This window comes from Corythoichthys intestinalis, chromosome 12 (assembly GCF_030265065.1).
Source record: "Corythoichthys intestinalis isolate RoL2023-P3 chromosome 12, ASM3026506v1, whole genome shotgun sequence".
NCBI classification, from domain to species: domain Eukaryota; kingdom Metazoa; phylum Chordata; class Actinopteri; order Syngnathiformes; family Syngnathidae; genus Corythoichthys; species Corythoichthys intestinalis.
This window is the reverse complement of record NC_080406.1, coordinates 14452119-14478873: the sequence shown is the minus strand read 5'-3', so window position 1 is coordinate 14478873 and position 26755 is coordinate 14452119. Positions and strand designations below refer to the sequence as shown.

Here is a 26755-nt window from a genome sequence, read left to right as displayed (position 1 = left end):
TAAGCGTATCTCGCGTTTGGCTCTGAATTTAATAGTGGGAGATGAAAGACCAGTCTGTTTACCATGGGTAAAAGTGGCTAGATTTTGCCGGTGTACTGATGAGTTGAACTCCCTGACATAAAGTTTGGCACGGAGCCCTTTTCTTGGGGGGGGGGGGGGGGGTGCTTAAAGCTCCTAAAACCACCGAAATGCAAAAACAGCTTTTGGCTCATTTATAAATGTAACACCCAATGAAACAACAGTTCTGAGATGAAGGGTTCAGTCCCGGGCTTCGGCCTTCCTGTGTGGAGTTTTCATGTTCTCCCCGTGCCTGCGTGGGCTTTCTCCAGGTACTCCGCCCCAATTTGGAAAATGAATGAATGAAAGGTTAAACACATGCATGGTAAGATTTGTTATCTTGTCCAGAGACAATCTGCAATGTTGCTTTAGCCTTTAAAGGTCTGTGCTGAGTGATCATCACACACCCTCAATGAAACTTGTAGCGTTAGCATACCGTTCGCATTAGCATTACTTTCATGCTAACGGCTAGAGTCCTCTAAACTCTCAACTTTTTTTTTTTTTTAATATAGAAGTGGCAAAAGTAATGTTCTGTTTTCCTGCTGAGTGTAGAATCACCAAGCTGGCATTGTCCTTGTCGACGCTACGAAATGTGCTCGTCTGTCAATGTTCATTCGAAATTGTTGGAAACTTTTATTTTCAGAAAACATTTTTAGTAAACAACTAAAACTAGACGAAATTGTGAGATAAGTCATAAGTATTATCGTCCATAAGACTAAGACGAAAATTAAAAGGGCTGGCAAAAACACTGTTCTGTTCTTATTAATGTAAAGGAACTTGGCTTTTTCACCCTGCCTTGCATTTGAAAGCAGCTGAAAGAATTGTGTTACAGTGAAACTGTTCACTGTAATGTCATTCCTTCAAAGACAAACATGACAGCTTCTGTCCTGGATCACATCCGATTTGGTAAGTGGTTAGAATGTGGATACCCTGACTGTTTTTAGCTACTGGGCCTCCCTCTCTTGCTGACTCTTGGCTCTTGCATGTTTTTACCCACCTTTCCTTGCCTCCCCTCGCTGGCTGTCTTTCAGAGAATGCCACCCACCACTCGGTCCAGATTTAGACCTCAGCTCTTCCCAGACTTTCAGGCCCAGCTGGTTGAAAGCTATACCGCTCTACTTCTTCCCCATGTCTCGTCCTCGTCGCTAACATGTGCACAGAACAGCCCAGACACCGGCTGGTAAACAAGGGAAATTAACCTTTTGGTTTTGATTCCAAGGCTGGCTGTGCAACTGCTTCTCCAGTCATGGAGCCTCTTGCAGAGGTAGGTCAACACTGTCAGTTTTTATTTATTATAAGTATTTATATTCATTTAAATGTGGTGCTAGGATGTGTAATGTTTGCTTAATAATTAACACACCAAACCTGATGGCATGTATTCAGGTTAGCCTACAAATTCCGACAAATCTAGAGGCATTTAGTGGATTCCATCGTCAATACGACTTACCGCAGAAGTCAAATAACTCTAGTTTATGTGACCTAATAAAGTTACTGGCCTTGTTTAGTATGTACCAAGGCCTGTATCCACCACCTTATGTCATCACGTAAACTCTGAGTGAAGTGATCATGGCACAAAATTACCCAGCAGCCGATTTGATAAAATGATTCCATGTAGAATTATTGATCCCCTTGGGACTAGAAGGGCTAATGGCATTCTGGCCCACCACCCAATTTGGCATGTCAAAGTTTAAATCATCATATTGCCCCGTGTTTATTTCAAACAAAAAAGTGTGTGAAAGCCCTTAATTCTCAACAAGACCTACAGTGGGGCAAATAAGTATTTAGTCAACCACTAATTGTGCAAGTTCTTCCACTTGAAAATATTAGAGAGGCCTGTAATTGTCAACGTGGGTAAACCTCAACCATGAGAGAATGTGGGAAAAAAAAGAAAATAACATTGTTTGATTTTTAAAGAATTTATTTGCAAATCATCGTGGAAAATAAGTATTTGGTCAATACCAAAAGTTCATCTCAATACTTTGTTATGTACCCTTTGTTGGCAACAACTGAAGCCAAACGTTTTCTGTAACTCTTCACAAGCTTCTCACACACTGTTGCTGGTATTTTGGCCCATTCCTCCTTGCAGATCTCCTCAAGAGCAACACGGACAACTCCCTCCACAGATTTTCTTTGGGGTTGAGATCTGGAGACTGGCTAGGCCACTCCAGGACCTTGAAATGCTTCTTACGAAGCCACTCCTTTGTTGCCCTGGCTGTGTGTTTGGGATCATTGTCATGCTGAAAGACCCAGCCACGTCTCATCTTCAATGCCCTTGCTGATAGGAGATTTTCACTCAAAATCTCTCGATACATGGCCACATTCATTCTTTACTTTACACTGATCAGTCGTCCCGGTCCCTTTGCAGAAAACCAGCCCCAAAGCATGACGTTTCCACCCCCATGCTTCACAGTGGGTATGGTGTTCTTCGGATGCAATTCAGTATTCTTTCTCCTCCAAACACGAGAACCCGTGTTTCTACCAAAAATTTCTATTTTGGTTTCATCTGGCCATAACACATTCTCCCAGTCCTCTTCTGGATCATCCAAATGCTCTCTAGCGAACCGCAGACGGGCCTGGGCGTGTACTGGCTTCAGCAGGGGGGCACGTTTGGCAGTGCAGGATTTGAGTCCCTGGCGGCGCATTGTGTTACTGATAGTAGCCTTTGTTACTGTGGTCCCAGCTCTCTGTAGGTCATTCACTAGTTCCCCCCGTGTCGTTCTGGGATTTTTGCACCCTGTTCTTGTTATCATTTTGAAGCCACGGGTTGATCTCTATCATGGAGGCCCAGATCGAGGGAGATTATCAGTGGTCTTGTATGTCTTCCATTTTGTAATAATTGCTCCCACAGTTGATTTCTTTACACCAAGCGTTTTACCTATTGCAGATTCAGTCTTCCCAGCCTGGTGCAGGTCTACAATTTTGTCTCTGGTGTCCTTCCACAGCTCTTTGGTCTCGGCCATAGTGGAGTTTGGAGTGTGACTGATTGAGGATGTGGACAGGTGTCTTTTATACCGATAATGAGTTCAAAGAGGTGCCATTAATACAGGTAACGAGTGGAGCCGGGTTAGACCTCGTTAGACGTTAGACCTCTTTGACAGACAGAAATCTTGCTTGTTTGTAGATGACCAAATACTTATTTTCCACTCTAATTTGGAAATAAATTCTTTAAAAATCAAACAATGTGATTTTCTGTTTTTTTTCCCACATTCTGTCTCTCATGGTTGAGGCTTACTACCCATGTTGACAATTACAGGCCTCTCTAATCTTTTCAAGTAGGAGAACTTACACAATTGGTGGTTGACTAAATACTTATTTGCCCCACTGTATAAGTAGACTGTAAAGGTTAGGTCGAGGTCAGCAACCCGCAGCTCTTTTATGTTTGAAAATGGGAAAACGATCGGGTAGGGAAATGTTTACTTTTAATATGGTTTCTGTAGGAGGACAAACATGGCACAAACATTCTTTAAATTCATTAATATTGGAATGAAGTTTAACTTAAGGCATCGTCCAACAGCGTAGTCTCGTCGTGGCAATTTTCATGTATAGGGTGCACTGCATTATAAGGTGCGGTAGTAGTAAGTAATTTTTGCACTATAAAGCCTCACCCACAAAATTTGACATGAAAATGGCATTTGTTCATGCATAAGCCACACTGGACTATAAGCTGCAGCTATCCTCACTATATTATGGGATATTTACACCAAAACATATTAACCGGTAATACTTTATTTGACAGCGACATCAAACGACTGTCATAAAACTAAAGGAACCCCTATGAATGCTTCAAGAAGCTTCATTTGGTCAACACTGCTCCCTTGGGGGAAACCGTCAACCTCTGCTGCCACCCGCTGTCAACACTGTTGTTGTTCAACATGCCTACTAGGATGCATTGCAGCGCTACATATGTCAATAACCTCAAATCAAAATTTATAAAATCAAAATTCCGTTACTGTACCAGTTGTTTCATTAATTGCTAGTTATGGTATTTGGTAACACTTGATTTGACAGTGGCGCCATAAGACTGTCATTAGAAAATCATAATTATGACATGACACTGTAATGAGCATTAATAAATGCTTATAACAGATGTCATTTTGTGTTATACGGCAAATTATCTCACTTTTGAATCGATGCAAAAGATCCAAGCTGAACATAAATGAAGGTAGTGACATAATTTGCGAGATGACACTTAATGACATCTGTCATAAGCATTCAGTAATACCCATGATTGTGTCATATCATATTTGTGACGCTCTTATGACAGTCTTATGGCGCCGCTTTCAAAGTGTTACCTATTAGCCCAAATAAATCAACAAATTAGCCACACTGGACTATAAATTACAGGATTCAAAATGAAGGAAAAAAGTAGCGGCTTATAGTCCGAAATTTACGGTAGTTATGTTGCGTTATGCATACATTAGATAAAACTCAGCTGAATGAAATGTCATGCCATCATTAATCATGATCCATATATGAAGCACATCGGATTATAAGGCGCACTGTCGGCTTTTGAGAAAAGTGAAGATGCTCAGGTGCACCTTATAGTGCGAAAAATACAGTAATCATGAAGACTCATGTATTTGTAGCCAACTTAGTCATTGTGATAGTAGGCTAATATAGTTAATATACATACATACAGCATGTGTTGCCTTCATTATAAGGCTTATAAAAGGCTTTCATTTTTTGTGCTTTCAGACATATTTTTGTTATATGGCTCTTTCAACATTTTGGGTTGCCGACCCATGGGCTAGGTAAATGGTCAATTTTTCATCTCGTCCAAATTTCTATTATGCAATAGCCATAACATGTAGAGGCAGTTATATTTGTCCAGTGCTCAAAACTGTATTTTCTTTCCATATTCCTGTGGCACCCGCACCAATTGTATTTTGATCAGTTCAGAGCGCCTTGCCCATTGCTAGTAATGATTATCCGAGTTCAAATTTAGTTGTGATTCTCAGAATCTCAAAACTGGGATGTATGTAGATCTAGACTAGTGTGTCTTCATTGCTTCGTTGTGCTTACATAGCAGAGAAGTGACGATCGTGGAAAATGTGCCAGTTCTTCTAAGTCATGTCAAGCTCTGAGATTACATGATACATCCATGGGAAAGTTAGTGAGCTTTTGACACCACGCCAGAGAATGCTAAACATGAGACCAGGCATGGCGTTAACACTTGGTTGACGGGAATATGACTCTCGAGTACAGTCAAAATTAATGGTTAACAATCTTTGGAAAACTGTACAACTGTATAGCTGATTCTAAAGTGTTTAGAGGCTGAAGTCATTAGAACAGTTATCCAATGAATATCCGACATTGTTTTGAATTCCAGTTCAATAGAATTATTTAAAAAATAAATAAACTAGGGCTGTCAAAATTATCGCGTTAACGGCCGGTAATTCATTTTAAAAATTAATCACGTTATAATATTTGACGCAATTAACGCACATGTCCCGCTCAGACAGTATTCTGCCTTTTGGTAAGTTTTACAGCAAGGCTTTTTGTGCTGTCTAACGGTGAACTCTTGCGGTCGCTTTGCGACATGGTTTATTGTTTTCTTGCCAGTTCAATATGGCTGCACGACGTCTCGGGCTGACGCCTACGTTGTAATGTTGTGCTTATATGATCCTTGGACAAGATTTGTCCATAAGTATGGTTGTTGTAAAGAATGTACATATTATTTTAGTAAGCGAAATGTTATATTTTTTGTATGAGACGCTTTTTGTTTATGTCTAGTGAACCTGTATAGCGTGCTAAGCTGACGTTGTTGCTAATGCAATGCTTGTGTACTTTTTTTTGTAGTTTTACGACGGTCTAAAGAGGACAATGGTTTGAGGCCATTTTATTAATAAATCAGATGAAAAAGGATGAAGTCTGATTATTAAGGCATCGTTCACTAGCTGTCCAGCTTTGGAAAAAGTAGACGCTTTGGAGTGAGGACAGCATAGACAGATTTAAATGACAGTAGAGTGAAATGCCCACTACAGTCCTTTCGTACCGTATGTTGAATGTATATATCCATCTTGTGTCTTATCTTTCCATTCCAACAATTTATTTTACAGAATATATATATGATTTACAGAAAAATATGGCATATTTTATAGATGGTTTGAATTGCGATTAATTACGATTAATTAATTTTTAAGCTGTAATTAACTCGATTAAAAATTTTAATCGTTTGACAGCCCTAAAATAAACAGATTAGTAATACAAGCCTGGTCAAAAATGCTATTTCATAATGGTACCATCAACATAATACTTTGTCCTGCGATCTGTATCTACCAGAAGCTATTTTGGTCCGCACTCTTCATGAGCAAACTTCTTCAGTTGTCTCAGGTTTGAGGGGTACTTACTCTCGATGGCAAGTTTCGACACCTTCTAAAAATGTTCAATGGGATTTAGATCAGGGCTCTTAGAAGGCCACTTCAGAATAGTCCAACTTAATTTACTCTCGGCCATTCTTGGAGGTGTATAGCTGCGTTACGGCTCATTATTATGATGCACAACCCGTATCCGGACACCCAAGTTTTCCGAAACTGGGCGGTACCTTCTTCTGGAATACTTTGATAATGTTAAAATTTGATTGCACCCTGCTCTGATTCAAAAAGGTTGTGCTTGAATATCAGAGAAGTTTCTGAGAGGTGTTGAAGTCTCATTGGAAGTTAGAATAATTGTTTGCAGTGTTTGCCGCAAATGTTGTGAAACAATTTAGCAAGTTGAGGGTACCAGTGGCAGAACAAATGAGAACAGGGCCCGAGTGCTATGAGGTGGAGAGGGGGAGGTTGCTACAGGAATACACCAATACAGGAATACAGAGCTCTGATAGTCATTGACACACCGACAACGAAACTATGTTCGATGAGTGAGCATTGGGGCGCTGCAGATGAACCGCGCCACCAACTTTCTCTTCTTCAGAAATGACAGAGCAGTTGCAGGCAAGTTACAGTGAACACACATACATCTTACAATATAGCAGGGATATAACACGACGTACAGGTCACGTGGAGGATTTTTTTATATGACAATAAGGAAAACTACCCAGTCGTGGGTGGTGGGAGGGGCAGTGACAGGTTGAAAAGACAGAAGTGGATTGGAGGGAGGTAAGAATCTGTAAGTGCATGATTGTGCGCATGTATATCAGTATTTGTGTGTGCATGCAGACAAGATAAGAGTCATAGAACTCTGCGACCGGTCTTGGAAGGAGAGATCACGAACGTCAGATAAGGACTGTCTGCGTGGCTCTCCCAGGAGGAGGGGGTGGGGGGTAAGGTAGGGAGATTTTAAGATGATATTAAGCCAAATGGGAATATAGTATGTCCAAAAAAATACAGTTGTCCTCAGTCAGTTGCGCTCATCAAGGCGAAGGGCAAACCTCAAGTCTCTCCCAACATTCGCAGTCAGTCTCGACAGTTCCGCCAGTTCGATCGCGATGTTGTCCACACGTCTCCGTCCCTCCGTGGACTGAGCCGTGCAAGCAAGGACAAATTTTCCAATCCGGGCTTCCAGCCTGTCCTCTGAAGCCTTGAATAAATCATCAAGGCGTAGTCCAGATCGTGGGTCTCCCAGGTCCCTACCAACATTAGCGGTCTGACGCGACAGCTCCGTCAGCTGGTGCCCGATGGAATCCAACTTTCTCCCACCATCCACAGGCCGTATCGTGCAAGCACGGAATAGGGTCCTGATCCAGGCTTCCAACTGGTCTTCCGAAGCCTTGAATGGTGCCGTTTCATCAGTGGCAATTTGCCAATTTCCTTGAAAGCTGCCGTCATGGAAACTTTCCGGTACAGTAGGGCACCTCCCAAGCCAAACAGGAGAAACTCTACGACCAACCAAATCAACCGATCAGCCAAATATCCTCGATGTCTTCCATGGACAGGACTTTGAGACAAGCAGGCTTCCAGTGGTCCCATGAATCCTGCACAAAGCCCGCCTCAAAGGTCCCCTCCGGGCAGGACGGCTCTCCTGGAGCGCTGTGTGTTGTTGAAAAAAATCTTGTCAATAGCGCTTGGGGACCAACTAATCAAATCCATATTTGAAGTTGAGAGTCAACAGCAGCTTGTCCACAGATGAAAAAATACAAAAAAAGCTGACAGACGAGACTGACAAAGATAGCAGATAGTAGGCGCAGGCGCAGTGGTGAAACACGTCCGCCCCTGTCGAAGGCAGGAAGAAGCTATATACAGTATGTATTATTTTGGTTAACATTATTGTTTTGTGTGTGGGGGTGCACGTGGAAGTTTTTTTGCGGGCCCCTCCAGACAACTGGTCAAGCAGGGGGGTGAGGGCGTTGGGCTGGCAGAGATATTTTAACACTTAAACACTATATTACAGCTCCACGAATCATCTTACATTTCTGTTTGACCGTCCACTCGCTCTACTATGCCCACTTTACACCCGCAAACTGGGCCCCTTAGAGGCCTGGGCCCAGGTGCGGTCGTACCCCAAGCAGCCCCCTAAGTTCCACCTCTGATGGGTTGGTTTTTTTCTGACGACAGAGTATTAGGGTCACACAATGAAAGAACAAAATAGACCCACGAGAATTAAGTCATGATATTACGAGATTTCAATCATAGGTCGTAATATTTCAAGATTTGGTGACCCTAAAATAATGGCACAGTTTCATAAACACATTGACACGCATATTGGAGGCTGCCCAATGTGTTATATTACCATTTTAAATTTAACAGTATTTCGACTTTTAGCCCGTAATACGATTTATCTTATAATATTACAATTTTTTTTCTCATATGCCTGTTTTTGTGTGTGGTCCTAATACTCTGTCATATTTTCTAGGCCTGTTTCATGAGTTTTTTCTCTATTCTTTTAAAATTTCATTCTGTACAACCGAAATTCTAAAAGAATGGCTGATTTATTCTCACTCCATTCATGTTTTATCATGCTTCTTTTCCAGCTGCCGTTATTTGAGATGGAACTGGACGATGACCAGGCAGTGGATGTCTTAATGACAAAGACAGGTAATGAAGACCATGCGAGAGTCCATATAATAATTAGTAATAGACCTTTTCACTATACCATCACACATAGGCTACTTACAGATGGCAAAAGGCAGCTTTCTTTCATTGAATCTGTTCTGTCATTTGGCCAATACACTTAGCGAGCAATTTTGAAAAGTCGGGGTTAATGGCTTCAAAAATGATTTTAGCCTTCTTGACTTGCATTGTTTTAAAGTTATTTGAGGTAAATTCCATGGAAGTGAAACGGCCTTCACATTGTGAACAGTAATTTAATTGGCAACAAGTTTCTTTATTCAAGAATAGCCCTAAAAATTCACACATGAAAAATATGATCAGGAAATACGGTCGTTAATTACATTAAACACATTGTTGTAACCCCCCCAAACTTTTTTTCACCCATCGTTTTATATCAGGTCATCTGCAGGCAGACACTTTCTGCCACAAAACCAGAACAGACTTCTCAACTATTGAAACTGTTACGGTGGGACTGCTTGTGTGTGTGTGTGTGTGTGTATGTACAGTGGGGCAAATAAGTATTTAGTCAACCACTAATTGTGCAAGTTCTCCCACTTGAAAATATTAGAGAGGCCTCTAATTGTCAACATGAGTAAACCTCAACCATGAGAGACAGAATGTGGAAAAAAAACAGAAAATCACACTGTTTGATTTTTAAAGAATTTATTTGCAAATCATGGTGGGAAAAAAGCATTTGGTCAATACCAAAAGTTCATCTCAATACTTTGTTATGTACCCTTTGTTTGCAATAACGGAGGCCAAACATTTTCTGTAACTCTTCACAAGCTTTTCACACACTGTTGCTGGTATTTTGGCCCATTCCTCCATGCAGATCTCCTCTAGAGCAATGATGTTTTGGGGCTGTCGTTTGGCAACACAGACTTTCAACTCCCTCCACAGATTTTCTATGTAGTTGAGATCTGGAGATTGGCTAGGCCACTCCAGGACCTTGAAATGCTTCTTACGAAGCCACTCCTTTGTTGCCTTGGAAGTGTGTTTGGGATCCTTGTCGTGCTGAAAGACCCAGCCATGTCTCATCTTAAATGCCCTTGCTGATGGAAGGAGATTTTCACTCAAAATCTCTCGATACATAGCCCCATTCATTCTTTCCCTTACACAGATCAGTTGTCCTGGTCCCTTTGCAGAAAAACAGCCCCAAAGCATGATGTTTCCACCCCCATGCTTCACAGTGGGTATGGTGTTCTTCGGATGCAATTCAGTATTCTTTCTCCTCCAAACACGAGAACCTGTGTTTCTACCAAAAAGTTCTATTTTGGTTTCATCTGACCATACCACATTCTCCCAGTCCTCTTCTGGATCATCCAAATGCTCTCTAGCGAACCGCAGACGGGCCTGGACATGTACTGGCTTCAGCAGGGGCACACGTCTGGCAGTGCAGGATTTGAGTCCCTGGCGGCGCATTGTGTTACTGATAGTAGCCTTTGTTACTGTGGTCCCAGCTTTCTGTAGGTCATTCACTAGGTTCCCCGGTGTGGTTCTGGGATTTTTGCTCACCGTTCTTGTTATTATTTTGACGCCACGGGGTGAAATCTTGCATGGAGCCTCAGATCGAGGGAGATTATCAGTGGTCTTTTATGTCTTCCATTTTCTAATAGTTGCTCCCACACTTGATTTCTTTACACCAAGCGTTTTACCTATTGCAGCTTCAGTCTTCCCAGCCTGGTGCAGGTCTACAATTTTGTCTCTGGTGTCCTTCGACAGCTCTTTGGTCTTGCCCATAATGGAGTTTGGAGTGTGACTGACTGAGATTGTGGACAGGTGTCTTTTATATCGATAATGAGTTAAAGCAGGTGCATTAATACAGGTAACGAGTGGAGTCTCATTAGACCTCGCTAGAAGAAGTTAGACCTCTTTGACAGCCAGAAATCTTGCTTGTTTGTAGGTGACCAAATACTTATTTTCCACTCTAATTTGGAAATAAATTCTTCAAAAATCAAACAGTGATTTTCTGGGTTTTTTCCACATTCTGTCTCTCATGGTTGAGGTTTACCCATGTTGACAATTACAGGCCTCTCTAATCTTTTCAAGTAGGAGAACTTGCACAATTGGTGGTTGACTAAATACTTATTTGCCCCACTGTAGTCTTTCATTAAGCTGAAAATAAGCTTGCTGGAGTTATTTCAAGCAATAAATTTGTATGTTTAATCTTTAAAAAAAACATTGACACACTCATTTTAACATTTTGTGTATCATAAGAACAAACAACAAATTAAGGAAATTAAATCTTTAAAAAAAAAAATTTTTTTAAATTGATCACTTATGTCAAGCAACAGATCAAGTATATTCAATCTTTTAAAAAAGCATTAAACACTTGAAGCCAAATGTTGCTTAGAAAAGCAGAAAAAAATATTCTAAGCCACAAATCTAGGAAATGAATCCTCAAAAAAGCTTAAATCATTCGTTCTAAGCAATAGACCAACTGTTAAATCGTAAAATATACTTGAAACACTTGTTTTGTAAGACGAAAATGTCTTGTTTATTACTTGTTTTAACATAAAAAAATATAAATACTGTTCAGAAGTTTGAGATGGGGGGTGGGGGAGTAAGCATGTCAGATATGCTAATTTGAAAATAGATTTTGTTCAAAATATTATTTGAAGGCAATTTTTTCTTGATTTAAGTGGAAAAATTACTTTTATACAGTATGTATGCGCTTAATAACAAAAAGTAATATTTACTTCAAGTAAGTGGAATAATCTCCCACATTAATCCGTCTTTAACACTCAAAACAAGATGGAGAACATTATTTGACAGATTTAAGAACAATAATCTTATCAAGACGTTATAAACAGTGTGGCGACGTTGACTTTGTTATCCTCAAGCCACTTTTTAACCATTTTGGCAGAATGCTTAGGGTGATTTGGAAGACCCATTGCGTTTTAGCTTCCTAGCTTCTTGATATGTTGCCTCATTATATTCATGTAATGTTCTCCTCATGCTGCTATTTTGATCTGACAGGCAGTTGTTCACCTACGTGGATGGATGCTGCGGTGCCCCCTGCAATGCCAGAGCGAGACGCTTTTATTTACATGAACTTCATGAAAAACCACAGCTGCTATGATGCCATTCCCACGAGCTCCAAGCTAGTCATCTTTGACACTGCACTCCAGGTAGTGGAAGAGGAGCTTCATCTAACTGACTTTTACTTTGATTGATGGTACAAAATATACCCAATGTGTCTTTTGTTCCTTTGTATGAAGGTAAAGAAGGCTTTCTTTGCTCTGGTGGCTAATGGTGTACGAGCAGCACCTTTATGGGACAATAAGCTCAAATGTTTTGTAGGTGAGCTGCACTTTTTTTGTACACCTTACTATCTCTTCCTCCCTCTCTTACAAGTTCTCCACCTTCACTGTTGACCTGTAACTGCCGTCCAGCTCTGCTAATTTATTGAAAAGGAGAAAAGTTAAAGATAATACATTTATTAAGGAAATAATCATTAAAAGCTAGCCGGCGTTCGAGTCGATCTGCCCTGAACTCTCAACCATACGCTTTTGTTATTTCCAAAGCCAATAGTCAGGCCCCCATGTTAACCCATGAAGTGACTCACAAGAAAGTGGAATTTTACTAGGCAGCTGTTATCTGTTTATGACTAGGGATGGGAATCGAAATCTGATTCCAATTCCGAACCGGTTTCTAGTGTTTCAAAGCCTCGACATCACAATGAAAAAGCCTTCACGATCCCTTTAACGATTCCTAAAGACGCGTACTGCGTCATCACGTGACGTGACGCGTCTTGATGTCCAGACGCATCCTGGACGCATCAAACTAGCATGGCGCCAAGAACCACTCACAGTTTGGCTACACTTCACCAGGAAAGAGGGTGAAAATGAAATGTTACGATGGTTTAGCACGAGCATTGCAGCCGTAAATATAAGAATGACAACACGTAGGTTCAAACGCTCGAAAGTGTGTCTTCACTTCACGGGGAAAAATAACAACAAAGGGATTTGCAGTCATTCAGGCATGAAAATCACTCACCTTTCAGCTAAATTCGCCATTTTGAAGTCAGAGGGTGACATACTTGAATTGTGTAGATCCGAGGAGAACATTTTTAAGAGGGGTGTCGGAATTCCATCTAAATAACTAAAGAAATGTTTCATTAAAGTTGCTAAGCCTGTCGCGATATGAAATGAGTCCATTTGTCGCATGATAAATAAAAATGAGGGCGATAATTTTCAAGGCTGCGTTTTATTAACGCATGCGTGCATGCATACATTTGTGTGTGCGTGTAGATGTCTATGAGACTCCAGTTCATTTCACAGATGTTTATTAGTAATCAAAACGCCGTATAATTACAGTTCATACATACAAAATAAGGAAACACGTGTATATTAAACACTAAGTGTTAGCATAGCTACATTGAGACTAATGGGGAAAAAGAAGACAACATACTGTAGCCTGCTATAAAACATTGGCAGTCTTTTCCAAAACGCAAACTTGCAGTTACAAGGTGACACTTCAAACATGAAAAATCGCTGGTTAACATCATTTGCAAACGAAAAAATTGAGGAAAAAAAAAACTATGAGTGACAGTGACACCACAAGCAATGACAAAAAGTGATTTTTTTGCGGAGTGTGAAGCTGTTAGCGGTTTAGCGAACGTACTTCCGGTGTACATTCAAAATAAAAGCATGACACGTTCATATAAATAACGATTTCTGGAGTTAATCCCACATACTTCAGAATTAATATTATAATATGTAAATACTATAATACTACAGAATTCAGATTCTACACTAAGAATAGCTTTAAAATGACACCCTTTTTGAAAAATATGATTGGCAATGAATATTATAATTATTATGATACTATAGTATAATATATAGTAGTATACTATAATAATGCTACATTTTTTTAAAGAATTGTTTTGAATAATGTTGGAAAGGCTAGGTCAGTGTTCTGAATCTGTTTACATTCAATTCTTTTGCACCAGTTAATGTTATGAGCATTTTACCTCATTGTTTATGTGTGATTAATTATTGTTATTTACATGTTTATTTGTACTTCAATAAAGAATTTAAGTGTTCCAAAATGTTTCTGTGAATTAATAGGCGTCAACAAAAATTTCATTGCTAAATTAGTAACAATTTAAAAAAATTTTTTTTTTTTTATTAGTTGACTAATTGTAAAGTCTGCTGACTAATCGGGAGAAAATTAGTCGTTTGGGACAGCCCTACTGGAACATACAGTGCCCTCCATAATTATTGGCACCCCTGGTTAAGATGTGTTTTTTAGCCTGTCTCATCCCATATAAAGAAAATAATTATTTGACATCAAATAATGTGTGTCACAATTATTAGCAGCCCTGGTGTTAATACTTTTTACAACCCCCTTTTGCTAACAAAACAAGGTCTGGGGACTGAGATGACCATGGGAGGAGCTTGATTTTGTGTCTGGTGAACCATTTCTGTGTAGATTTGGCCATATGTTTAGGGTCATTGTCTTGCTGAAAGACCCAGTGACGAACCCATCTTCAGCTTTCGGGCAGAGGGCAACAGATTTTGATTTAAAATGTCCTGGTATTTCAAAGCATTCATGATGCCATGCACCCTAACAAGGTTCCCAGGGCCTTTGGAAGCGAAACAGCCCCACAGCATCACTGACCCACCCCCATACTTCACAGTGGGTATGAGGTGCTTTTCAGCATACGCATCTTTCGTGGCACGCCAGACCCACTTTGAGTGTTTGGTTCCAAAAAGCTCAATCTTTTCTCTCTTTTTCCATTAAGGTCCCATAATATTTGAATTAAAAAAAAAAATTAGAGGCTACTAAAAACACATCTTAACCAGGGGTGCCAATAATTATGGAGGGCACTGTATTTCCTCCACACCCTTGTCACCTTTTTAACCCCTGACCCATTTTCATGCCTGGTCATTGCAAGGTGGATATAACTGCGTCGGGAGGGAATACGACCAATATCCCAATATATACCAATATTTTTTATTTCTATTAGAAAAATGTTTCAGTAAAATGTTACATTCTTGCGTATTTGCCACATATTGCCGCAGTTAACATTGAGGCTTTGTGCCTCTTTTGACCTCGTGAGTTTGTAAGGTTGTGACTTCTGATTAAACAAACTCGATGCCAATCAAAACGTTTGTTCTTCTTTTCCCCCAAATTAGAATCGATAAGAGAATCGATAAAGAATCGAATCGTTAAGCAATATCGATAATGGAATCTGAATTGTTAAAATCCTATCGATTCCCATCCCTCTTTATGACCTTGCTTCAGAGAAGAAGCTGAGAGCTGCACTCCTTATCTCAGAAAGACAAACCGATATAGAAATGAATGTACAATGAATAAACATATGGGAACCAATTGCTCAACAATATCAGTTCATGCATTTCCACTCGTCTGCAGGAATATCACACGTCTAATGGGATTCACGCATGACTGGGTGCAATTAGGCACACTCAAGTAAAGAGAATGTTGGTGCCAGGGTTAGCGATCAGGCAGCATAGAATAGGATGTCAACATATCCTCACGTACAATTGATTCGCATACTGTATGACTGGGTTCTACACCTCACATTGCTGATTTGTGTACGCTCCACTCCACCTAATAACATCTCTTTCTGACCTTTCTGCTGCCTTCATGTCTTCTATCACCAAATCCCTGTACCTTCTTTTCATCTAATATGTTGATGCAATTCGTGGTTTGATTTAGGAAACAGGGAACAAGGTCCAAGGACTACTCTGAGTAAACATTTGACATGGACAATTGGACCTCATGCAATTCACAATACAGTAAATTATTGCTAGAGGTGTTCTGCTTAATAAGTGCAATGCCTATCATTTAGAAATCATGTTTGCATGCAGGAATGCTGACCATTACGGACTTCATCAACATTCTCCATCGTTATTACAAGTCTCCTCTGGTGAGCCATCCTGTGTTTCCTTTTTGTAGCAAATAAACGCACGGGGGAATTTATATTTGTGCATGCATTTGGTCGTATGGTGCCCATCTTCTACAAAGCAGTAAAATGAACAAGCCAGTTCATGGATAATTGTGTTGACTCTAGGTTCAGATCTATGAACTGGAGGAGCACAAGATCGAGACGTGGCGAGGTACGCATACATGGCACTTGACTGAAATATTTTGCACACTGAAAGCAGAGCTTTCATGTTGTTGTGAATTTGCTTCTTCTGGTCAGAAATATATTTGCAGTACTCCACCAACAGACTCATCAGCATCACCCCCGAGGCCAGGTCATTATTCTTTTTTTTAAGTCATAATGGTCGTTGGCCATTTGTTGAAAGACTATATATATCCTTCGTTCTAGTCTATTTGATGCCATCTACTCGCTGTTAAAAAACAAGATACACCGTCTTCCTGTAATCGACCCGGCATCAGGGAATGTCCTCCATATCCTGACACACAAGCGCATCCTCAAGTTTCTCCACATATTTGTAAGTTTTAAAATGCTTCAACACTTATTTGCAATACACTATTCCAAGACTTTCTTAAACATTCAGTTCAAAGATCGTGTGTTGTGAGGCGCAAAAATCCCAGTTCATTAGTCTTAGTACTTTAAAATTAGAACGAAGAAGATGCTGCCGTACGCAACTAGTTTAAGTTTTTTTGTATTTTGTCAAAACCATCGCAATGTATTTCCCTCCCGCCCGAGTCTTTGAAAATAACTGCCCAATCTGGGAACACTGACTACTGTCAGGGACAGAAAAACTACCCATGCTGCTTCAATGTCAATTTGCAAGAAGATGTGCTTACAAAAATAAAACAAAAAAAATATGTCAATCAGTGTTGTTTTGGTAGACCTTTTAATTTTTATCTTTTGGAAGAAAATACTTATTAGTCTTTATCATACTTTAGTCATTTCAAAATGTGTTCATCTTTTCATTGACGAACTCTCAGACAAATTTTGTCTAGTTTTAGTCGACGACTACTCAGAATTTTTTCGTCTGTAAAATTCAAAACTCCCCCCTCCCCCTGCTCTTTGTTCCTCAGCACGTGCACTGGAGTTGCTTATTAAAGTTAACGATGTTGACAAATGTTTGGGTTTGATTTTGCCAGAGCAGTGGACATCAAAAGGCTGCATGCTTCAATCATTGTTTAACTTGTTAAACAGTTGCTGTGGCAACTCATTGTGTGTAAGTCAGCAGTTTGAGTGGACTTACTCAATGAAGTATTTAACAAAGTTAAATCATTTTTCCACTACAGTACTTTATTCTTGTCTAAAAATAATTTGATGGGACTGTAACTTGTTTAAAACTTATCATAATTATTACATTTAAAGCACTTAAAAACCATTTATTAATATATATATATATATATATATATATATGTGTATACATATACTTTTTTTTTTTCAATTATACATTGGGAAAAAAAGGTGTAAACAGAGCTTTTCCTGTGAAAATTCTTGTGAATAGTTGCCGAATTCTTTATAGATGTGGGCGTAAAACAGTCTCGATATTTGGTTTAAAGATAAAAAAAAAAAAGCGAGCAGTTAGCGTTTATTTTACGTGAATATGTCGAAGTACAATGCTAGTCTGTTCTTGAATGTAGCTAGCGGCCGCCTGAGGTAAACAGAGCTTTTCAGGTGAAAATTCTTGTGAATAAATGCTTAAATCCCCGAATTCTTTATAGATGTGGACGTAAAACACGCTCGATTCTTGTTTTAAAGCACAAAAAAAAAAAGTACAGTTAGCATTTATTTTACGTAAATATTGCGAACTGTGATGGCAATGCTAATTTCGGCTAATTTCTCCCATTGATTTTTTTCACAACGTTTCTAAATGCATGCATAGTACGAAAAATATAATAATTACCTTGACTCCTCCGTCAAATCACTCCTGAGACAATCCTTCCTCTTTGTATGCGGTACAGCTTTCATACTTTTTCAACAAAAATCCGGTGTTAGATCGCTGGGTGCGCGTTTGTGAATAGCTCTTCTTGATGTGGGCGGCCCCATACTTAAATGGGAGGCGCAGTGCATGACCGATCTGAGCCGTCAATACATTACGAAGTCCATGATCTCTCCAAAACGTATCCTGCAAGTTTGTTCTTGAGTTATCTTGAACAAAAAACAGACAGACAGAACCGAATACCTCACTTCCGCTTACGTAGGTTTCACCTATGTAGTGGTTATTGGTCAATAACTTTTAAGATTATTGCGATTCAAAACAGGGCTTGACTCCATTGTATGTTGCCTTTATTGTGTTGAACTTTTTTCTTTTATTAAGATGTCTCCTTCACCAGGGTTCTATGATTCCAAAACCATGGTTCCTGCAAAAACAGATCAGTCAGTTGGCCATCGGTACCTTTAAGCAGATCGCAACAGTGCAGGAATCGGCGTCGGTCTACGACGCCTTAAGCATCTTCGTGGAGAGACGAGTGTCTGCTCTGCCTGTGGTCAATGAAAAAGGTACTTCACAAACTCACACAAGAGTTCCTTCTTAACAGCAGCATCAGAGTCATAACATTCAATCTGGCATTTATCAGGTTACACCTCAATCCATCCACTCAAATTCTACCGCTTATCCAAGGTCATGTTGGGCCAGTCTTCACCAGAGTGCCTAAGACATGGGGCCGCAAGTCTGATGACACGACCACAAAGTCAATCGTTGAACTGTGTCCTAAGGTGTCCTCGTACCAAGTGCACATATGGACATACTTATGTTTGAACATGGTGTTCTTTATTGACAATCCGGGACAGCGCAGATGTCTAATAATAGGTTCTGATCGGGGAGCGTTCCTCCCAATCATGCCCTTCCAAGTCTAGCTGTCATTACACACTAAATCTACTTTAGCATAGCATTACATACTGTACAAGTAGATCCCATCTTTTTTTTAATACTATACCATAGGGCTGCAGCTATCGATTATTTTAGTAGTCGATTCATCTATGAACTAGTAAGTTCGAATAATCGAGTGATCGGAAAAGGAACAAGTTAAAATACCTGAGCTGACCCTCAAACGGTATTAAAAATAAATAAATGAGGATCTATGTACAACAAAAGAACAATTGGCTAACTTACATGGCAAACGTCCGCTAGCTTAAATGCTATAAAATGCTAAAGTTTTTTTTCCAATACTCTTAACAAATGGTTCAAACTCATATTCCCACAAAAAACGGCTAAATATACTTATAAACTAAATAACGAATGCATTAAAAAACATTAGCCCAAAGAAAAACTTAGCTTACGTTGGTCTTTACAGGGAGCAGTTGGATTCAGCCATGTGAAATGAGGCAGACCAGAGGGCAATGTATCCACCCTAATCAATAAACTAAATGTAAGCACTTTCAAAATAAAACATTACAACACCACTTTAATTAATCAAATACTCCAGGCAACAAAATGTAATTCGAATTTTTTTTTCTAATCGAATACTCGAGTTAATCGATTAATCGTTGCAGCACTACTATACCACAATGTCATGTTTTTTGAAAATCAACTTCTGTACTGCAAAGAACAATAATGTTCACGTTCATGCAAGAAAAAAAAATCCAAAAGTTATTGTGCTTGAGGTAGTCTGGTCATTTATCACCTTCCATTTCTACTTATAATGTCTTTTTCTCTACTTCTGTCACAGGAAAAGTGGTGGCGTTATATTCCAGATTTGACGTCATTGTAAGTTTCACAAGTTCTATATATCACATTCTTCATTTACGGTACTTGAATTTAGGCTAGCAAAAGTAGTAATAGTGCATTTATCTGAGCAAATGAAAAGATTTAACTGTCTTAACACTTGAAAAATAATTTTCATCTTTTTCTTTGTGACAGAATCTTGCAGCCCAGAAGAACTACAACAACTTAAACATGACCATGACAGAGGCCGTTGCCTCCAGAGCCTGCTGCATGGAAGGGGTGCTCAAATGTTACCCTCATGAAACCTTGGAAACTATCATTGACCGCATTGCTGAGGCTGAGGTAAGAGAGTTAGGTTTCATTTAGGCAGCAAACTACAGTAGTACTACTAGTGGACAGCTTCTATTTAATGGGGATATGGAAGAGGCTTTTAGCAAAAACTTGACACGCTTTGAAAATATATTGGGGGAATTTATACATATACAGTGCCTTGCAAAAGTATTCGGCCCCCTTGAACCTTGCAACCTTTTGCCACATTTCAGGCTTCAAACATAAAGATATAAAATTTTAATTTTTTGTCAAGAATCAACAACAAGTGGGACACAATCGTGAAGTGGAACAACATTTTTTGGATAATTTAAACTTTTTTAACAAATAAAAAACTGAAAAGTGGGGCGTGCAATATTATTCGGCCCCCTTGCGTTAATATTTTGTAGCGCCACCTTTTTCTCCAATTACAGCTGCAAGTCGCTTGGGGTATGTTTCTATCAGTTTTGCACATCGAGAGACTGACATTCTTGCCCATTCTTCCTTGCAAAACAGCTCGAGCTCAGTGAGGTTGGATGGAGAGTGTTTGTGAACAGCAGTCTTCAGCTCTTTCCACAGATTCTCGATTGGATTCAGGTCTGGGCTTTGACTTGGCCATTCTAACACCTGGATACGTTTATTTTTTAACCATTCCATTGTAGATTTGGCTTTATGTTTTGGATCATTGTCCTGTTGGAAGATAAATCTCCGTCCCAGTCTCAGGTCTTGTGCAGATACCAACAGGTTTTCTTCCAGAATGTTCCTGTATTTGGCTGCATCCATCTTCCCGTCAATTTTAACCATCTTCCCTGTCCCTGCTGAAGAAAAGCAGGCCCAAACCATGATACTGCCACCACCATGTTTGACAGTGGGGATGGTGTGTTCAGGGTGATGAGCTGTGTTGCTTTTACGCCAAACATATCGTTTTGCACTGTGGCCAAAAAGTTCAATTTTGGTTTCATCTGACCAGAGCACCTTCTTCCACATGTTTGGTGTGTCTCCCAGGTGGCTTGTGGCAAACTTTAAACGAGACTTTTTATGGATATCTTTGAGGAATGGCTTTCTTCTTGCCACTCTTCCATAAAGGCCAGATTTGTGCAGTGTACGACTGATTGTTGTCCTATGGACAGACTCTCCCACCTCAGCTGTAGATCTCTGCAGTTCATCCAGAGTGATCATCGGCCTCTTGGCTGCATCTCTGATCAGTTTTCTCCTTGTTTGAGAAGAAAGTTTGGAAGGACGGCCGGGTCTTGGTAGACTTGCAGTGGTCTGATGCTCCTTCCATTTCAATATGATGGCTTGCACAGTGCTCCTTGAGATGTTTAAAGCTTGGGAAATCTTTTTGTATCCAAATCCGGCTTTAAACTTCTCCACAACAGTATCTCGGACCTGCCTGGTGTGTTCCTTGGTTTTCATAATGCTCTCTGCACTTTAAACAGAACCCTGAAACTATCACAGAGCAGGTGCATTTATACGGAGACTTGATTACACACAGGTGGATTCTATTTATCATCATCGGTCATTTAGGACAACATTGGATCATTCAGAGCTCCTCACTGAACTTCTGGAGTGAGTTTGCTGCACTGAAAGTAAAGGGGCCGAATAATATTGCACACCCCACTTTTCAGTTTTTTATTTGTTAAAAAAGTTTAAATTATCCAAAAAATGTTGTTCCACTTCACGATTGTGTCCCACTTGTTGTTGATTCTTGACAAAAAAAAATACATTTCATATCTTTATGTTTGAAGCCTGAAATGTGGCGAAAGGTTGCAAGATTCAAGGTGGCCAAATACTTTTGCAAGGCACTGTATACAGTGCCCTTCATAATTATTGGCACCCCTGAAAAAGACACAAAAATACACACGGTCCCAGGCTTCAACTGGGACCGTGTGCTTTGGTCAGATGAGACCAAGATTGAGCTTTTTGGCAACAAACACTCCAAGTGGGTCTGGCGTGCCACGAAAGATGCGCATGCTGCAAAGCACCTCATACCCACTGTGAAGTATGGGGGTGCGTCAGTGATGCTGTGGGGCTGTTTCGCTTCCAAAGGCCCTGGGAACCTTGTTAGGGTGCATGGCATCATGAATGTTTTGAAATACCAGGACATTTTAAATCGAAATCTGTTGCCCTCTGCTCGAAAGCTGAAGATGGGTCGTCACTGGGTCTTTCAGCAAGACAATGACCCTAAACTTATGGCCAAATCTACACAGAAATGGTTCACCAGACACAAAATCAAGCTTCTCCCATGGCCATCTCAGTCCCCAGACTAGTGTTGTATCGGTCGCGAACGATTCGTTCTTTTTGAACGAATTGTTTGGGTGAACGAGACCGAACTAATCACCATCTGCACTGATTCGTTCTATGAAGTTGGTGGCGCTTGTTCGCTGCGTGGGAGGGCGTTGAGCAAGCGGCAGCGTCTTCTGACATCGCACACGACCAATCAGACGCCAGCCTCATCGCGGGCAGGGGAGGGAGCGGAAACAGAATCATGGCGTATGTCACTCATTTCCACGTGTGGCCAATAAGCAGCCAGCGTGCAGGCAGGGGGGAAAGACTGAGTTTTGTCACTTCCCGTTCAGTGATTCGGTCCTCCGGTTCCTGACCTAGCTTGCTGCTAACTTGACTTTCCAGTAATGACTATGCGGTGAACGAGTCATAAAATGAAAGGAAACGACTTTGTCACATATTTGTTAACGTGGAGCCTATCAAATGCTGCTCAAAAAGACAAAAACACCACACAAATCTAGCGAGCATGGTTTAGTGTTCTACTTTTCTCAACAGACTCGGGACTGTGCCTATGACGATATACTATCAAATTTACAGTAATTTAAAACACGCGTAGCTACGAGGCAAGCAAAACCTGAGCTGCGGTCGCGTGACGGCAGTGAAGCGGGCAGAGAACTGTCACTATATGGAGGCTTCATGGCAGCGATATGTACCTCATATGTGCACAGAAAAAAAATAATATTTAGTATGATCACCATAATACTGATTTGCAATGAAACTGTATATACATGTCAATTTTTTCCGAGTGTTTTTTTTTTTTTTTTCGTGTCAGAGGGTGTCGGTTGGTTTGACAAATTATGTCAATCCGTCCATCATGTGCTACTCAAGCGCCCCAAAAACAAAGCGCGCGGACACGGGAGATGTCGCAATATGTCTACATTTTTCTTAACAGACTAATGAGAGTAGAAAGGCGAAATCATAAAGCAAACAATTATTTCTCGTCAGCATTTGACGATCTGAGATGCGGGGACGACAGAGGAGCTGACCGGATTATTTTATTTATTAATACCAGTGCAAAAATTCAAAACGATCATCTTAATAATAAAAAACAAAAATACAACAGAGCGAGAGGTTAATATGATGTGTTGGCCGTTCCATAATTAGAAATTAAACTTTCGATTTATTTTTATTTTCGTGACAGCAGGCATGCCGCGTTGGCTGTTAGCAGCAGCATTGTATATGTGAGCAAGATCATGCTAAAGAAAGTCCGTGCGCCCCCGACCCCAAACCCCGACTTCCCCCTCAAAAGGAAAATGTTTAATCGTGTCCTAATTCGAAATGCAAGCACGAGCCATGACTTTGAGCCCATAGAACTAGGACAGACGACGCGGAAGTTCTCCCTCGCTTTTGCAGCAGCGGGAGGGAGACGAGGCTGTCTCTGAGAGGAGAATGATATCGCCTGTCACTCATTTCTGAAACTACGACGAGTGGTCAATGTGCAAGAGAGGGAGGGACCAAGCAATGTCACTTCCCGTTCAGTTATACTGCGAAGCGGTCTTTGGTGATTCGTTCGGCAACGTCACTTCCCGTTCACTAACCGAACGATTCATTTGGGTGGGGAGGGAGATGAGGGGGGCGAACGATTCGTTGAACGATTCGTTTGAACGAATCGTTTTACTGAACGAACCGGAATGGATTCGTTTACTCAAGTGAACGACAGATCCCGTCACTACCCCAGACCTTGTTTTGTTGGCAAAAGAGGGTTGTACAAAGTATTAACACCAGGGGTGCTAATAATTGTGACACACATTATTTTCATTTTTTTATCTTCATTTATTTTGCTCGCAGTGAAAAAACACAAAAGAGAATGGAAAGAAAAATTAAATCATTATCATTTTACACAAAACTCAGAAAATGGGCCGGACAAAAGTATTGGCACCCTTTGAGAAATCATGTGATAATTCTTTAATTTGTGTAATTAACAGTACCTGTTACTTTACCCGTGGCACATAACAGCTGGTGGCAATAACTAAATCACACTCGCAGCCAGTTAAAATGGATTAAAGTTGAATCAACCTCTGTCCTGTGTCCTTGCGTGTACCACATTGAGCATGGAGAAAAGAAATAACCCCAAAAACTGTCTGAGGACTTGAGAAGTAAAATTGTGAGGAAGCATGGGCAATCTCAAGGCTACAAGTCCATCTCCAAAGACTGAATGTTCCTGTGTCTACTGTGCGCAATGTCATCAATAAGTGTAAAGCCCATGGCATTGTGGCTAACCTCCCTTGATGTGGATGGAAAAGAAAAATTGACGAGAGATTTCGACGAAAGATTGTGCAGATGGTGGATAAAGAACCTCGACTAATATCCAAACATGTTGAAGCTGTCCTGCAGTCCGAGGGTACAACAGTCTCAACCCGTACTATCCGTCGGCGTCTGAATGAAAAGCGACTCTATGGTAGAATACCCAGGAAGACCCCATTTCTGACCCAGAGACATAACAAAGCCAGGCTGGAGTTGACCAAAACCTACCTGAGAAAGCCAAAAATGTTTTGGAATAATGTTCTCTGGTCAGATGAAAAAAAGTATAGCTTTTTGGGAAAAGGCGCCAACATAGAGTTTACAGGGGGCGGGGAATGAGGCCTTCAAGAAAACGACACGGTCCCCACAGTCAAACAAGGCAGAGGTTCCCTGATGTCTTTTGGGGTTGCCTTGCTACCTCTGGCACTGGACTACTTGACCATGTGCATGGCATTATGAAGTCTGAAGAATACCAACAAATTTTGCAGCATAATGTAGGGCCCAGTGTGAGAAAGCTGGGTCTCTTTCAGAGGTCATGGGTCAAGACATAGACAACATGGACATAAATTACTGGCACAGTCCAATGTCTCTGTGCACACACTATATGTAAAACTCTGGCTAAGAATTGTGTTCATGGGATGACTCCATGGAGAAGCCACTGCTGTCTAAAAAAAGCAACATTGTTGCTCATTTATGCTCACAAAAATGCACTTTGACACTCCACAAAAGTTTTGACAAAATATTTTGTGGACTGATGCAAACAAAGTTGAATTGTTTGGGAGTAACACACAAAGTCATGTGTGGAGGAAAAATGGAACAGCTCACCAACATCAACACCTCATCCCCATCTTCAAGTTTAGTGGTGGGAGCATCACGATTTGGGGCTGCTTTGCTCCCTCAAGGCCTGGACAACTTGCAGTCATTAATGGAAGAATGAATTCAAAAGTTTTGCAGGAAAACCTGAGGCCGTCTGTCAGACAGTTGAAGCTAAAAAGAGGATGGATGCTGCAACAAGACAATGATCCAAAACACAGAAATAAATCAACCTTAGAATGGTTTCAGAAGAACAAAATACACGCTCTGGAGTGGCCAAGTCAAAGTCATTGAGATGCTGTGGCATGACCTAAATCCCAGGAATCTGACTGAACTACAGTAGTTTTGTAGAGAAGAATGGGCCAAGATTAGTCCTGATCAATGCACCAGACTGATCTGCAGCTACAGGAAGTGTCTGGTTGAAGTTATTGCTGCCAAAGGGGGGCAACAAAATATTAAAATTCCATTGAATATTACATTTCAAAATGTTGAGATACTTTTTCATGCCATTGTATATTTAGCTGTGTTTGAACAATTTGTTAAGAGCATTGTAAAAAAAAAAAAAAAAAGTTAGCATTTTATAGCATTTAAGCTAGTGGACTTTTGCTATGCAAGTTAGCCAGTTGTTCTTTTGTTTTACTTGGATCCTCATTTATTTTTTATACCATTTGAGACTAAGCTCAGGTATTTTAATTTATTTTTAAATGAAAGTGCAGTTTTTTCATCTGTGTGTTTTTGACAAATATCATCATTTGATGGTGATTTTATGCAGAAATGTGAGAAATTCCAAAAGGCTCAGATACTTTTTCATACCATTGTACCTATAAACTAAATTACGAATGCATAAAAAAACAAAAAAAAACAAACGTATTTTCTTAAACAAAAACTTATGTTGGTCTTAAAAGGGATTAGCTGGAGTAGCCATGTTAAATGAGTTGTCATAGGGTAGTGTATCCACCCAAATCAATAAAACTAAATGTAAACACTTTCAAAACAAACCATTACATTGGCACTCTAATTAAACTAATATTCGAAGCGGCAAAATTTGATTCGATGCATTTTTCAAATTGAATTACTCGAGTTAATCGATTAAATGTTGCAGAACTAATGGGCTCCATAACCAAGTAATATTGTTCCATTGACTTATATTATGACTTTGCTAGGTGCATCGTTTGGTGTTAGTTGACAGCGAGGATGTGGTGAGAGGAATCGTCTCACTGTCGGACCTCCTCCAGGCCCTCGTCCTCAGCCCAGCAGGTATTGACGCACTGTGCACCTAACGCCACCGCCTCCATACGTGTGCCTTGCTTTCTCTCTCAGTCCCACCTCAGATAAGTGGCTGGCCCACTCCTCATCTGCAAAGGCCACGACTGGCTTCTCGTGGTCCACGCATCAGCTTCACCAATAGTCTTATATTTCGACCGCTTTTTCCATTCCCAAATGTTAGCACCTCCAAAATCAAGAAAGCATTGTGGTCATCCACAAAACATGAAA

General features: G+C 40.3%; 1 protein-coding gene across 1 annotated transcript; it reads left to right on the top strand.

Moving 5' to 3' along the window:
• Positions 1-223: 223 nt before the first annotated feature.
• On the top strand, positions 224-26709 carry prkag3b (protein kinase, AMP-activated, gamma 3b non-catalytic subunit). Its single transcript, XM_057853520.1, has 12 exons — positions 224-1321; positions 8966-9029; positions 12024-12175; positions 12266-12347; positions 15884-15942; positions 16087-16132; positions 16219-16273; positions 16348-16474; positions 18285-18450; positions 19620-19657; positions 19811-19957; positions 26425-26709. Exons 1-12 carry the CDS (start codon positions 1304-1306, stop codon positions 26539-26541), a joined length of 1071 nt encoding a protein of 356 aa, XP_057709503.1. The 5' UTR covers positions 224-1303; the 3' UTR covers positions 26542-26709.
• Positions 26710-26755: the final 46 nt, after the last annotated feature.

What these genes read in the sequence shown, in the direction of transcription:
- prkag3b (XM_057853520.1), top strand. An exon ending in TGTCTTAATGACAAAGACAG is followed by an intron (nt 9,030 to 12,023) that starts GTAATGAAGACC and finishes TTGATCTGACAG; the next exon opens with GCAGTTGTTCACCTACGTGG. An exon ending in AGCATCACCCCCGAGGCCAG is followed by an intron (nt 16,274 to 16,347) that starts GTCATTATTCTT and finishes CCTTCGTTCTAG; the next exon opens with TCTATTTGATGCCATCTACT.